At 38.8% G+C, this 14,034-nt stretch overlaps 1 protein-coding gene across 1 annotated transcript in view; it reads right to left on the reverse strand.

The window, feature by feature from the left end:
* Positions 1-1,237: 1,237 nt before the first annotated feature.
* CFTR (CF transmembrane conductance regulator) overlaps positions 1,238-14,034 on the reverse strand; it is a 168,373-nt gene continuing 155,576 nt past the window's right edge. The window contains exons 24-27 of the mRNA XM_059396522.1: positions 13,512-13,601; positions 5,098-5,270; positions 4,162-4,267; positions 1,238-2,950 (exon numbers count right to left, since the gene is read on the reverse strand). Coding sequence (XP_059252505.1) covers positions 2,750-2,950; positions 4,162-4,267; positions 5,098-5,270; positions 13,512-13,601 — 570 coding nt within the window. The 3' untranslated portion in view covers positions 1,238-2,749. The remainder of the gene's footprint in view (positions 2,951-4,161; positions 4,268-5,097; positions 5,271-13,511; positions 13,602-14,034) is intronic.

Genomic DNA, 14,034 nt, shown 5'->3' on the forward strand with positions numbered 1-14,034 from the left:
AGAGGTGAAACTTCATGTAAATCATGGAGTTTGGGTGATAATGATATGATTATAAAAAAGGTACTACTCTGGTGTGGAAAGTTGACAGTGGGGGGAGGCTATGTGTATTGGAGTGCAAAGAGTTTATTGGGACTGTACCTTCTGCTCAATTTTATTGTGAACTAAAAACTGCCCTAAAATATAAGGTACATTAGTTAAAAAAAAAAAAAATTAGAGTAGCACATGCTCTGAGACTGACCTTTTGGGGTTATGTGTGAAAACAAACCTCTCAAATAAGAAAAGACGTGGTTGGAGGACTTAGTAGGGGTCTACTTTCTATCTACCAGACCATGGCCCTGCAAGTTACTGTAGAAATTCTGCAAGGAACAAAGGGAGACCGAAGAACCCTCACCTATTAAACATAAGGATTTAAACAAAGAAAAACCACTCAGCTTCTAGAAATACTATTTCCCTTGATGAGATTTGCTCATCGAGACCTATCAGATAGCTACAACTATTTGAAAAGGCTTTCAAATAAATAAATGGACACTCACAGAATATACAACTTTTTTTTTGATTAGCCTCACCTTTAAAACACAAATACCCTCAAAAGCATCCTAAGTCATGAAGTGGGGAACACAACAAGATATTTGTACAACCCTGTTCATAAAAGCTTTATTCAACATAGTCAAAGGTAGAAGCAACCAAAGTGGACAAATGAATAAATGCCATGTGATATGTCCATATAATGCAATACTGAGCTTTAGAAAGTAAGGAAACTCTGACATATACTGCAAGATGATGAACTATGAAGGCACAGTAAGTGAAATAAGCCAGTTGCAAAAGAACAAATACTCTATGATTTCACTCACAAGGTACTTAGAGTTGTCACATTCATAGAAACAAAGGTTGCTTGGGACTGGGAGGGGGGAAGAAAAGAAGTTTTTGTTGAATGGCTTCATAGTTTTAGTTTTGCAAGATGGAAAATGTCCTGTGGAGGGATGATGATGATGACCGCGTCATAATGGGATGTACATAAGGCCACTGAATGGTAAACTCAAAAATGTTAAATGTTGTTATGTGTATTTTACCACAATTTAAAAAAATAAATCATTTTTAAGAGCATCTTAAATTTATGTGGGATTCTCAGGAAGCTGTATTTAAAGAAATGATTCATGTTTTGTGTTCCATGATCCTTAGAGACTGAAATAAGAGATCAATGGGACATGAGTAATGAACACATCTGAAGACAGCTGAGTTTCACACAAATATAGGGATTTTATTGGCACATGATATTTTCTTACAGTAATAAATAGAATGTAATATTAACAGTTAGTTTGGAGTTGGGAAGGCGTGTGTCCTTGATAGGAGAGGTCAGATTTCATGGTACCATTTTCCAAGAGGGAACCTGTATGCTGGCAGGGAATCGTACAGAGGTGCAAATCTTTGTGAGCCCCCATGCTTCTCTCTACACCATCAAGGTAATTTGTAACTTCTGGTCAATAGCCCCCCACCCAGTTTTTTTCCTTCAGTTTTACCATATCATAAAAAGAGCTAGTGCCATAAAAAACCAACATTTCACATATAAAATTCTTTTAATACAAATATAATTCATAATAGAATCATTGTAAAATACAGCCATTTATAAGTTTGAAATATTAAAATAAATATTTCCTAGAGAAAATTTTACTTGCATGACAAACTTATAAAACAGAAGCATATAAAACGAATTGATTGACTCTTCCCTGTGTCTCCCATTATCTGTCCCACTCAGTCTACACTAGGAGGAAAGGCCTACAGTTAGCCTGAAACTGTACTGACATTACCCTATATGTACCCTACATCTTTCAATTTCATGTACATCTACCTGCAGTGCGCACAGCCTATATGCTTACATATTCTTCCCAGAGTTTTTAGGGGCAAGAAGGATTTCCTGTGCCAATTTTCATTAAAGCATTTTTTCCTAGCTATCCTTCTGTTCAAAGGTCTTATGAGCCTGTTACTTTCTGGAAACTGGGGAAAGTCATGTCAACTTCTGCATCAAGGCAATTATCCTGTCCCCCACATGGGACTGTAACAGCCCTCTTCCTGGGTAAGGGATGTATACTAATTGCCTGAATTATTTGGATTTTTGGTAAAGCAGTGAGTGGTATTAACACGGATTTTCCAGATCAAGAAGTTCTCTCTCCTGACACGTAGATGTTACACGGTGTATACTGTGATGAGCTGACTTGTGACTTTTGCAGTACTCTAATACTTGCTTTGAAATAGAACAGTCCAAATACGTAAGAGACAACAAAGTTGTATTTTTAAGTATCTGGGGAGAGTAGAGGCAAAGTGATATAAACTTACATAAACCACTAAAGTTTCCAATCATCTTTACTTAATCATATCTTGAAGTAGTATGATTACAGTTCTCCTCCAAAAATACAAATTAGCAAGTCTCACTAAACAGTACGTTGAACAATTACACTGGCTGACATGGATAGCTACCCTTCCAATTACTACCAAGAGGAAAAAGTTTTCAGGAAGATCTGACTTGCAAACACAAGTGGTAAATCTTCAAGGCTTTGAAGTACCTTTCACACAATTTGACCACTGCCAGGAAGCTACTTATCCAGACCCATCTGAGCGTCCTTAATTCCTCTTCTCAAAATTTTTCCTTTTAAAAATAAACATTACTCATCCTTGTGGCAGAAAGAAGGGGCAGAAACTGGGTTCTCCTCCAATTTCATGAGCGGCCAGCCCATGCCAATATCTGGAGTGTTCTCTAAAGCCTTGTTTCTTGCACCTCTTCTTCCGTCTCCTCCTTCAGAGCAGCAATTTGAGAGCGAGACTTGTGCTTGCTCGAGTTCCGGTGCGGGAAGAACCTCAGCCGGTCTGAGGGGCTGATGGCCTGCCGGAAGAGGCTCTTCTCGCTCAGCAGCCTCTGGAGGGAATCATACTGCCGCACCTTGTTTTCCTCTATGACCTAGGGAAGTGGCCATTAGTGAGGTCTTGGGCAGAAGGCAGGGTGGACCAGAGGAAGGACAGAAAGTGGCAGAGGCTCAAAGGAAGATAAAAGCCAAAAAGCAAACAAGGTGTCCACAGGCTGGCAGGCTGGATAGTCAGAGATCTCATTTCCCTGGGGAGTCCTCTTGCTTCTGGAGCTTCTCCATTTGTGAAATTAGCTATAATTGTCTACTTAGCAGCTGGAGGAGTTTTGTTTGGTTGCTTTTTAACTGGTATAGGACTGAGCAATGTGCTTCTTCAGAGAACTTTAAAGCAACTAACATTGCTTGGTAAGCCAGAACAATCTCTGACAGATCCTCATTAATGACCTTAAAAATGAATGTAAATCTGCAGGATGAGAAAGAGTTGAGCCTCTCCAACAGGGGGCTTGAAGCTTAGCAATCCCAAATGGGTTATGATGTGCTTGAGTTTAACAGGCCTCCCTGACACGTTCAAGTTGGGGAAACCCAAGGCCAGATGATGGAGGGGTTTTACCCAATTTCTTGAACCTGGCAACAGCCAGGCAAGAGGCTATGGGCTGCCCCCCTGATTTGTCACTTGATGCTTATTGGTAATAACAATCCTTCAGTAGGAAAAGCATTTACCTCCAGGAGCCTCAGAAGCCTTAATAGAAAAGGACGAGCTATAACATCCCCAGAACTTCCTTGTGACTAAACCTGAGGGAATATGTAAACATCGCATTAAAGAGTCTGTGACAGTTTTGAAAGTGTGGTAAGAAGGTGGATGGGAGAGGCACTTAACCTGAGCTCCAAACAATGACCAGAAGAATGAAACGAGTCTTTCAAACTATTGCATTAAAACCACACATCGGATTGCAAGACAATGAAGGCCTGTGCTGGACCACATCCAAGGGAGACTTAGTTATTAAAAAGCATCAGGACTTAGACTTTATCATGACTTGATCCCCAAATAAAGGATTCAAATGTACAGATGTTTCAATTTATTAATGTAACTTAATAATGTGCTGCTATTTTAGATTTACAGGATTCCAACCTCACCTCAGAGCTCAAACTTGTGCAGCTCTTTTGAGCAAAGCTGGGTGGCTGTGTAATACTTATTTTAAGGAATAACCCATACATTGTTGTGTTGTGATTTGCAGGAACTCCTATGTAAGATGTGGTTAACAAGAATGAAAGGAGAAATGAGATCTTAAGCAAATTATAAACTCACCAAAAATCGCTGACATTCCAACATAGCTTCTATCCTGTGTTCAGAGAGGATTACTGTGCAATCTGCAAATGCTTGTTTTAGGGTTCTTCGAATGATTTGATATGTTCTAGAAAAGAAAGAAAATACCACAGTAACATCATAGATTCTCAATAATCTGCCCTTACCTTTGATGACGTACTTATTTTCCTATTGATTTGGTTCTTTAAATTACTTCTCTTTCTTAAATAATTCTATTAACATAGTCCTGATATAGAGTCAGCCACAATCAGCTTTTCAACCATGGGGTAGATCCTAAGTTTCCATAAACAAACAGGACAGATACTTTGAAGAAAATGTCACAAGTCAATACATTTTATTATCATGTGGAATCATAAGTGGTTCTTTTTGTGCTATAAAAATTTCTTATTGTATAAATAGCATAGAAAGGAAAGTCTTAAGAATCAGATTTGCCTATGTAACTAAATATTTCCTCATGCGTTGACAAGGGGGTAAATTTGTATGAAATTCCAAAAATTACACACAAAAGAGAACACAGGGTTCTTATACCAGGAAATAAGCACTTGTGCTCATGTCAAATAGTGACTTTTCTACTGGGCAATCATTTCATATCTTGGGGGGGGAAGGGTGGCCTCCCCTTGCAGACATGACCGCCTAATGAGAATTTGTATCAATATGAGGTAAGCATCAAAGATTCTGCTCCCTAGGGCACCTGGGTGGCTCAGTTGGTTAAGCAACTGCCTTTGGTTCAGGTCATGATCCTGGAGTACCAGGAACAAGTCCCGCATCCGGCTCCCAGCTCCACGGGGAGTCTGCTTCTCCTCTCTCATGCTCTCTCTTTCACTGTCTCTCTCTCAAATAAACAAATAAAATCTTTAAAAAAAAAAAAAAGATTCTGCTCCCATCCTGGTATTCAATAGCAGGAATTCTGAAACTCACATTGGATCCAAATGAGCACTGGGTTCATCAAGCAGCAAGATCTTTGCCTTACTGAGAACAGATCTGGCCAAGCACATCAACTGCTTGTGGCCATGGCTTAGGACGCAACCTCCATCCACCAGGACAAAATCAAGCTTCCCAGGAAACTGCTCTATCACAGATCTGAGTCCAACCTGCAGAAAAGAAAGAGGGAAAACACTGTGCTTAGAAGGACAACTTAGATACCAGAAGGTTAAAGACACTTGAGAGGTCAAAAGTTTCTATTTCACATCAATGACCCACCACTCTTGCTCTTTGGGTTTGACTGAACCAAAATCTACATATAATCATGGCAGCTCTAAAGGATAAACCTATGACTGGGTTCAGTTCCATATTTCATTCAGGAATTTTTAAGTGAGTGCTTATTCTGTGTCAGGTGCTCCAAGTAGGGATCAAAAAAATGATAAATGGCACATGGCCCCTGCAAGGCTCAGGATTTATAAAGACATACACAAATAATTACAATTGAATATGCTAGAAAAGATAATCTGTATATAATGCAGTTATTTGTATATTACAATAGATTCTTTTGTTCTACCTTCCATTCCCTACTCTGTCATAACAGAGCGTTAAAGGTATGAGAAAAGAATTGGGGAGCTTCCTCAATTCATAAAAACTTTTTTTTTTTTTAAAGAAACTGATGAAACTATGAAGTAAAAAAAAAGAAGTTAACATAGTGGTATATAACTAGGAGATTTAAAGGTACTTAGATCTTGAGGTGGAATATGCGAGTTGTATTAGGGCCAACAGCTTACTTTTTCAAGCTAGATGGGAAATAATAAGGTGAAAATGTGAACAAGATATAGAAATAAATTCTTTCAAGATAAAACAAAAATGATTAAATCTTTGTCTTTTATCACTTACTCAGATAAGTATGCTTTAATACTTTTTTTTCATCAAATATTCCTGAGTGTTTGAGGGCCAAAGAGATACATGGATGATTGTTCCTACCCTTGGGGAATCTGGGATTTAGTATTGGGAAGGAAGATATAATACTAATTGTAATACAGGCAGAATGGGATTATGGTTTTAGGACAGATCCCCAGGTTCAGTGATGAATTCACTGATGGCCCATATCATCATGTCTGATCAGCAAACACTGTGTGTCCATGACAGGTACTGCAGGTGATACTTCTTTCCTTGGCTGGGCTCTCATTAATGCAATCTCACTTTGTGAGAATTCATTAATTTTGAAAAGAGTTTTTGAGATGGTAGGGAAGGTAAACATATTAATTAGACAAGGTAGATTAGGCTGATGTATTTTAGAAGACTCAAATGTAAAACTGCTTTCAGATCCAAGGATCTGAGAATGTGAATAGAGACACTGGGGAGGAGTCAGAGGACCTGTGTTCTTTTTTCTCATCTTCATCTTTTTGCTTTTTCTTGTATTCAGTCTGTGAACTTGCTATGGTCTCTCCCATCATGTACCTCCAGGCTGTACTTTAGCTACTATTCCATATCTACCCTCTTTGTAGGAATCTCAAAAAAAAAAAAAAAAAATTAGGATGCGCCTGTTGTCACCACTGCCTCACAATAGAGAACATTTTTTCCTTCTTTGAACATATATTCCTTGGCTTATGATAAGCCACATACTCTATGACCACTTATTATCATGTGTGGGAACGTCTCCCTCTTCCTGTCTCTTGAATATCAGTCTTCCTCATCCCTAACAGTCCAAATTCTCCTTCTGAGAACTCATTCATTTTTAGGGTATTAATAACCACTGATAAGCTAATGATTTTTCAAATCTTTATCTCTAGTCCCGGCCATATTCCGAATATTTCTTAAATCCTTCACCTGGCTAGCCCCATTTTGGTGCCATCATTATCCCTTAAGCTTCACACGGTAAATCCCAAGGGGTCAATCTATCAATTGACCACACAAACACCCCAGGGATCCTTCTAAAATACAGAGTTGACCACCTCATTTCTCTGTTTGAAACCTCTTCCTGACAGAATAAAAAGCAAGCTCTCTCACGTGACATAAATGGCGTCCAGAATCAAGTCCCCTCCACTCTTGCTTCCAGCAGCAGCAAACAGCTTGTAGTTCCCTATACACTGCGACATACCCTTCTAAATATCCCTGATCATCCTCTAGGGCAGTCAGGCACGAAGCCATGGCAGTATCTGTGTAAGTTTTCCCTGTTAGACTGCTTCCCGAGGGTAAAAACATATGTTCTTTAGCTCTATGTCCCTCATGCCAATACTGGGTGTACTGCCAGCCTCAACATTTGTTTACTTGTTCAACAATTATGTACTGAGACCCTAGACTGATGGCCCAAAAAAAGGTTGAAACATGGTTTTGATGATCATAAAAATGAATCCAAACTTAGGAATGATACCTGCTAAGTGAACAAGGCCTGATTTTGTTCTGCCAATATAGAATGCAGTCTAAGACAAGCCACTCCCCCTGTGTGCTCTCTTTTTCTCATTTTTTAAAAATATTTTATTTATTTATTTGACAGACGGAGGTCACAAGTAGGCAGAGAAGCAGGCAGAGAGAGAAGGAAGCAGGCTCCTTGCTGAGCAGAGAGCCCGACGTGGGGCTCCATCCAAGGACCCCAAGACCATGACCTGAGCTGAAGGCAGAAGCCTTAACCCACTGAGCCACCCAGGCACCCCTCTTTATCTCATCTTTGAAACTCTATAAAATCTCTTGAAAATAGAATTATAAAATTAGAAATTCCTTAACACTAATAAGAATTTTTTATATAATTTTTAAGTCAAATTAACTATCAGGAAAAGTACAGATTAGATGGATGTTAACAAGGGTTATCATGGTGGTATTTTCACACTATACAATTATCAAATGATTATATTGTACACTTGAAACTAATACAGTGTTATGCATCAATTATACTTCAGTTAAAAAATAAGAGTACTGGTTAAAGATTGCAGTTCCGAAGTCTAACAGAAGTGGCTTTGCATCTGCACTTCACTCATTTGCTGATGGTATCAGGTGTGTTACTGTAAGTCTCATTTACCTCCCTTGGAAAAAATGGGGAAAATACTAGTATGGACTTCAAAGGACTATAGCATAGATTAAGTGAGATAATTTCTGGAAAGAGATTGCCACACAGTGCTGAACATGGTAAGTACCTAATCCATCCTAACTACTAGTACAACTTGGGAAATCCCAAGGGCAGGGTCCTGGTCCTGAAACACTACCCTGGTAAGACAAGATTTGCAAGATTTTGCCTTCATAAGTTGCCTTGGGAGGTGCACTAGCAGGAAGTACTGCAACATTATTAATTTATATTATACCTCTAGTAACAACATTGAGGTATTGGTGAAAATGTGGTTGCATATACGGTATTCTCCCACAAGATCCATACCAATCTTATAGTATTTTCCCAAGCCCTCTTACTATCTTATATTTTGTGTGTGTATTTTCCCAAATGAAACTATTTCTTAGGCAAATAATTAAATACTTAAATATTTATCACTGTCAATATTTGGAGAACAAAATTATAAAAATAAATGAGAGGGAGACATAACAATCTAGGGTCAATTCTGCAACATTCCTATCTCACTGTTTTACTATCAAGTAGAGTAAAAAATTTTTTTGAATCACATTCACTAGAGAAAGATCAACATGAGTTAGTAAAACTTTAAGTTTTGAAGTAAGTGGACATTTGACAAATTTATCAATTACCTATTTTACACCAGATATTGTGGTAGGTTTTAGAGAGAAAATTGGGAGGAAGACAGACTAATAATTGTTTTTGAAAAGATACAAAGTTATACTCTAGGTGTAACCAACTTTATGTGCTGGTAAGAATGGCTTAAATTAGCCTGAAGATTATTTGAATGTAAATGACTATTGAGTCATGCATTCTTTAATAGGCTCTTAATGAGGGTTTATTAAATTCTAGGTACAATGGCAGACCCAGGGATTCGAAGATGAATAACACTAGGCCCTTCCTTGAAGAAATTCATGGTCCAGATAGGGAGAAAATTAATATGTGAGAAATTACTGTAAAAGTGCTGTGAAGAAAAAAAAAAAAGTATTGAAAAGGTAATTGCCATAGAGATAATCTAATTTAGTAGCAGAATTCTTTATATGTTAACATGTACATAATATATCCATACATATTCCTGATATAATGTCATTGATATATATCACAAATTATTTTTCAGTAGGTTTAAAATAAATATAAATTTTCACTTATCTCTGTCTAAACAAAGGTAAATTAAAATTTACTAGAATCCAAACATTTCTAATTAATTTTATCTTAACTTGGCCTGGAAAGTAAATAAAAGCATCAACAGTTTTTGGAAATAAAACTTTATAAGAAAAGAATTTGCCAGCTTAACCCAGTTGAGCTGATAAATCCTGTATTTACAAGGAAAAAATTTTGTTTTGTGACATATCAAACTAAAACAAAAAGTACTACGGTCTGTAAAGGACCAGACATTTTCTTCAAAATGTTGACTCTGCTATTGCCACACTCTGGAATGTTATTATGTAGCAAGAGTTTGCTCTTGTGACAAGAAAACACGGGGAAAGAAAACAAAAAAGTGAATTGTGTTTGGACTGAACAGTCCATTAACAGGCAGCTATAAAAATAGACACTCTCAACACCTTTAGGCACTCCTTTTGTTGCTCTGCAGGTTTTCCAAGGCAGATTTTCAAGTTAAAAGGCCACTGTGTCTCCTACTTAGCTTGCTCCTTAAAATAACTTACCTGACTATCCATGTGTTAGGAAGAGAACTACGTTAAAGGTATCGAGAAAGCAAACAATTACCAAAAAAAGCTTTCATTCTAAAACTAACAGATGTGCGGCTCCAACCATGGACTAAGAAAGCTCACTTCAGTAAGAGCCTGTGAACCTGAAGTCCAAGCAGGCAGAGAGAGCTGTTCCTGCATCCACCAAGCCCCTCAAACTGCTCAAGGCTCAGAAGGCTCATTACTAATGGCAACATCTGCCGTATACCAATCACAAGGTTGTCTTTGTGATATATCATAGGTGAATCAGTTGTGAATAAACAAATGAATCAAATCATTCATTTAAAAAATGAATTAAGCCATTTATGTATTTATTCAATCAACCAATATTTACTGACCTCCATCCACAGTCCAACCCTACTGTAGGTACTGGAAATACTGCAGTGAATGGGACAGAAATCCCTGTCCTCAAGGGACTTCCAATCCAACGGGGAACATGAACAAGTTAAGAGGTGAGTCTATCCCACGCAAGGAATGTTATGAAAGAGCTGAGGGTACAGGGCACAGTGAGGAGGGGCTCCTCCTCAGGACTGCAGGGTGTTGGTGTTGGAAGAAGGAATATGTAAAAAGAGACCTGAATGATGAGGAGAAGCAGGTGTGAAGGGCTGGCAGGGTTTCCCAGGTGCAGAGAACAGCATGAGAAAAAACGTCGGGAGGTGAGAGAGCACATGGTACTTTAGAGGAACTGGATCATGGTAAGCAGGGGGAGGCTGGGGCATGAGTTTAGAGAGGCAAGCAAAGATCAAATCATGAAGGACCTTGGAAGCCGCCTCAAGCAGGGAGGATTTCATTTAAAGGATGATAACCCTAGGAAGGGGAGAAACAAGCAATCAGATAGGGTTAAGACAGATCACCAGAGATACAAAGAGCAGACTGAATTGTAGGAAGCCAATGAGAGGGAAACCAGTTAGGAGGCTATTTCAAACATCCATTTGAGAGTTAGTAGTGTTATCAGATGGGAATGGAAAAATTCTAGATATTTGCAGGAGATGGTATTAATAGGACTTGATAAGTGGAGAGAGGTGAAGAAATTGGGAGTTAAGAATAAGTCCCAGGTCTTGGCTTTGGGCACCTGGGAGGTGCTGATGCTATTTTCTAAATTAGTAAGACAGGATGGCTGTGTGCACTGGGGCTGAAAAATTTACTATGGAAACAAGGTGCTTGACCACTCTAAGATGTCAGGTAGGGAACTGATAGGCAGATTTGGGAGTCACAGCATCGTGGTATTAGAGCCAAGAGGTTGCATGAAATGTTCCAGGAAGAAGGAGTAAAATAGGACTTCTATACGGGCAAACACCAACCTTTAAGAGATGGCTAGGTGAAAATAGGATCAGATAGCCAACAGTCAGCTAACACCTATTATTCACCAGGCACTGTTCTTGCCCATTATATGTGTAAGTCAGGAAAGTTACAGCAACTTTATCAATTATGATAGGGGTCTATTTTTTTTTTTTCCCCTCTCTTAGGATTCAGTCTCTTGAAATTCTTTTTGGTCTACACAGCTGATAAAGTCAGTGCCCCTGGGGAGAAGTTATCTGGCTCGGAGGCATTTGGGGATGGGAAAATTAGACCATCTCAGTGTGAGGTCTCAGACAGAAACCCTTTTGCCCTCCTTTGCGCTTGCTTTAAATTCATCCAAGAACGATGAGTCTCAGTGTGCCAGGACGAAGGTGTGGGCCTAGGGCACAAAGAGTAAGGAAGCTATTTATGCCAGCTTTGCTTCTAAGCCTTAGAACTAGTAACTAGGCATGATCCTCATGGCTTCACAAAATCTCGTCCAGATCAGCAAGAATAAAGTTTCACACTGGAGTATGTGGCCAAATGCAAGGTAGGAATAAAGTGTTTCTTGGCCTGGTGTTGTCATCATGTGCACTTGTGATTTTCATTTGGTGGAAAACTGAATCATGAAGGAGGTGCTGTTGAGATAAGATTCAGGTGTTTGGCTAACCTGTTACTCAGTTCATTTTCCTGTATTGAAACAAGTCACAACAAGGTCACAGCGAGGACTAGATGAGATGCCATGTGTCCTGGTTTGCCCCAGACAGTACTGGTTTATGCTTTTTGCCCAGTATCCTGTCCAGTTTAGAAACTGACACACCCCAAAATGTTCCTGTTTGGATAAATTATATGATCAACCATGTGGACAAAAGCCCAGGACTTGTAACTTTTAAACCAATGATTTTCTGCTTCTCAGCTCCTCTGAACCCTTGCTTATTTGTATGCTATGTTTGGGCCTCCTCAATATAAAGTAATCATTAGTATTCAAAGCACATGACATGAATGTAAGGACAGCATCATCTTGGTTTATGAGTAGCAAAGTATTTTTTTTTAAATCAGTAAAAAAGACTTAAATAAGGGTTGATCAAATGTAAATACAGACAGGTAAAATTTACGCACTACAGCAATGTTAAAATTTTAACCATGTTTTCTAAAATTTTAGATTGTTTTTATGATCCTGATTCCTATAAATTTTATTGTGACTTGGCAACAGTTGCAGATTTTATAAAGCCTAATGTCTTCTTCCGCAGTTTCTGTCCCACCACATCGTGTTCCTATAGCTCATTCTCTGAAGTCACATCAAAAGATCTTCAAATGAGCCACTTGCAATTTAGTTAATGTTTTCTTTAAAATCCCTGTTTGTTGGGTAATAAGGAAACTTTGATAATAAAAATAGTTAATCTAACTGTATTTTATGAGGGGCACATTAAGGTTGGGCACTCAGTGGGTAAGTGTTTAACACTCACAAGGCTGTCAAAGCTCCTGGCAAGACCCAGTCCAAAGGGAAGCACAAAAGGGAAGAACATTTGGGATAAACAGAATTGGGCTATAATAAAGACCAAAACTATGGGAAATAGTGAAATAAAGTTGTTCTCTAAGAAGACCTTTGAATCTCAGTGTTCTTGAGGCTCATAATTACAGTCTGCTACCAACCAGGGCTTTGGATGTAAGCCTCAAGCTTAATAGAACAGTTTATGTTTATAACCGCCTAGTGGGTAAATACAGGGGATTTATTATTTAGGAATTTCAATTCCATTTTAATCCATATATTCCTAATATGGCCCTACTGACCTTAAGGGATGGTGTACGCCACAACTAGGTCATGTGACTTTTTGCCTAGAAAGACTCATAGCCACATCCCCTTAAAGCAACTGACTCCTGGTGACTTCCAGAGAAGGCTGCGGCCATTTGCAGGTGCTCTAGAAGGATCATCATTTCTGAACTCATGCTTCCTAGAGAAGTACATCATGTTAGGCTAAGGCCTCTCCTCATGCTAGGAAAGCTTCAGAACCAGAAGAGGGTGGATGAGAAGATGTGGAGAGATGATACTTAGAATCCCAAATAATTCTGGTGCCCTGTAGGGTGACTGGGTCTCTCCCAGTCTATTGTTTCACTGACGTACACTGGTAGGGAAGCAGGTCAATGCAGTGCTACCTCTGGGGTCTGAGAGTGGGGGACTCACCACAGAGGAAGAGGGAGGCCTAGTGCAAAGTACTGGGGGCTCCAGGTATATTAGTGTTTTCCACTCGAAAGTTATACACATACCTACAAGCCTAAAGGTTAGCATGTAAAACTATCTTAGCTATGACAACCACTCCTGCGTGTGTACGAGCTACCTCTTTCAAAATTAATTTAGTAGGCATCCTTACCTCATCTGCAACCTTCCATATTTCTTGATCATTCCACTGTCCATAGGGATCCAAGTTTTTTCTAAATGTTCCAGAGAATATAAATACTTTCTAGAGCAATAAAGAAACAAAAGAGGAAAGTATAAATAACATAAACATCTTTGTACGTTTCCACTATTTTATTGCAAAAATACTTGAAGCAGAAAAAAATACTTTAAAATCACGTGTCCATATACTTACCATCTACTTTTCTTAAATTTTATTTTTAAGATTTACGTATTTACTTGAAAGAGAGAGAGAGCATGCAGACAGGAGGGGCAGAGGGAGAGAGTTCAAAGCAGACTCCATGCTGAGCACAGAGCCCAACATGGGGTTCGATTTCAGGACCCTGAGATCATGACCTGAGCCAAACCAGGAGTCAGACGCTTAAGTGACTCTACCACCTAGGCACTCCTGGTTTTCTTAAATTTTAAAATTTTATCATAGTTGCTTTGTGTCTTCTTTAAAGAAATAAAACATTACAGCTACATAAGAAGCCCCTAAC

Source organism: Mustela nigripes, chromosome 4 (assembly GCF_022355385.1).
Source record: "Mustela nigripes isolate SB6536 chromosome 4, MUSNIG.SB6536, whole genome shotgun sequence".
Lineage (NCBI taxonomy): Eukaryota > Metazoa > Chordata > Mammalia > Carnivora > Mustelidae > Mustela > Mustela nigripes.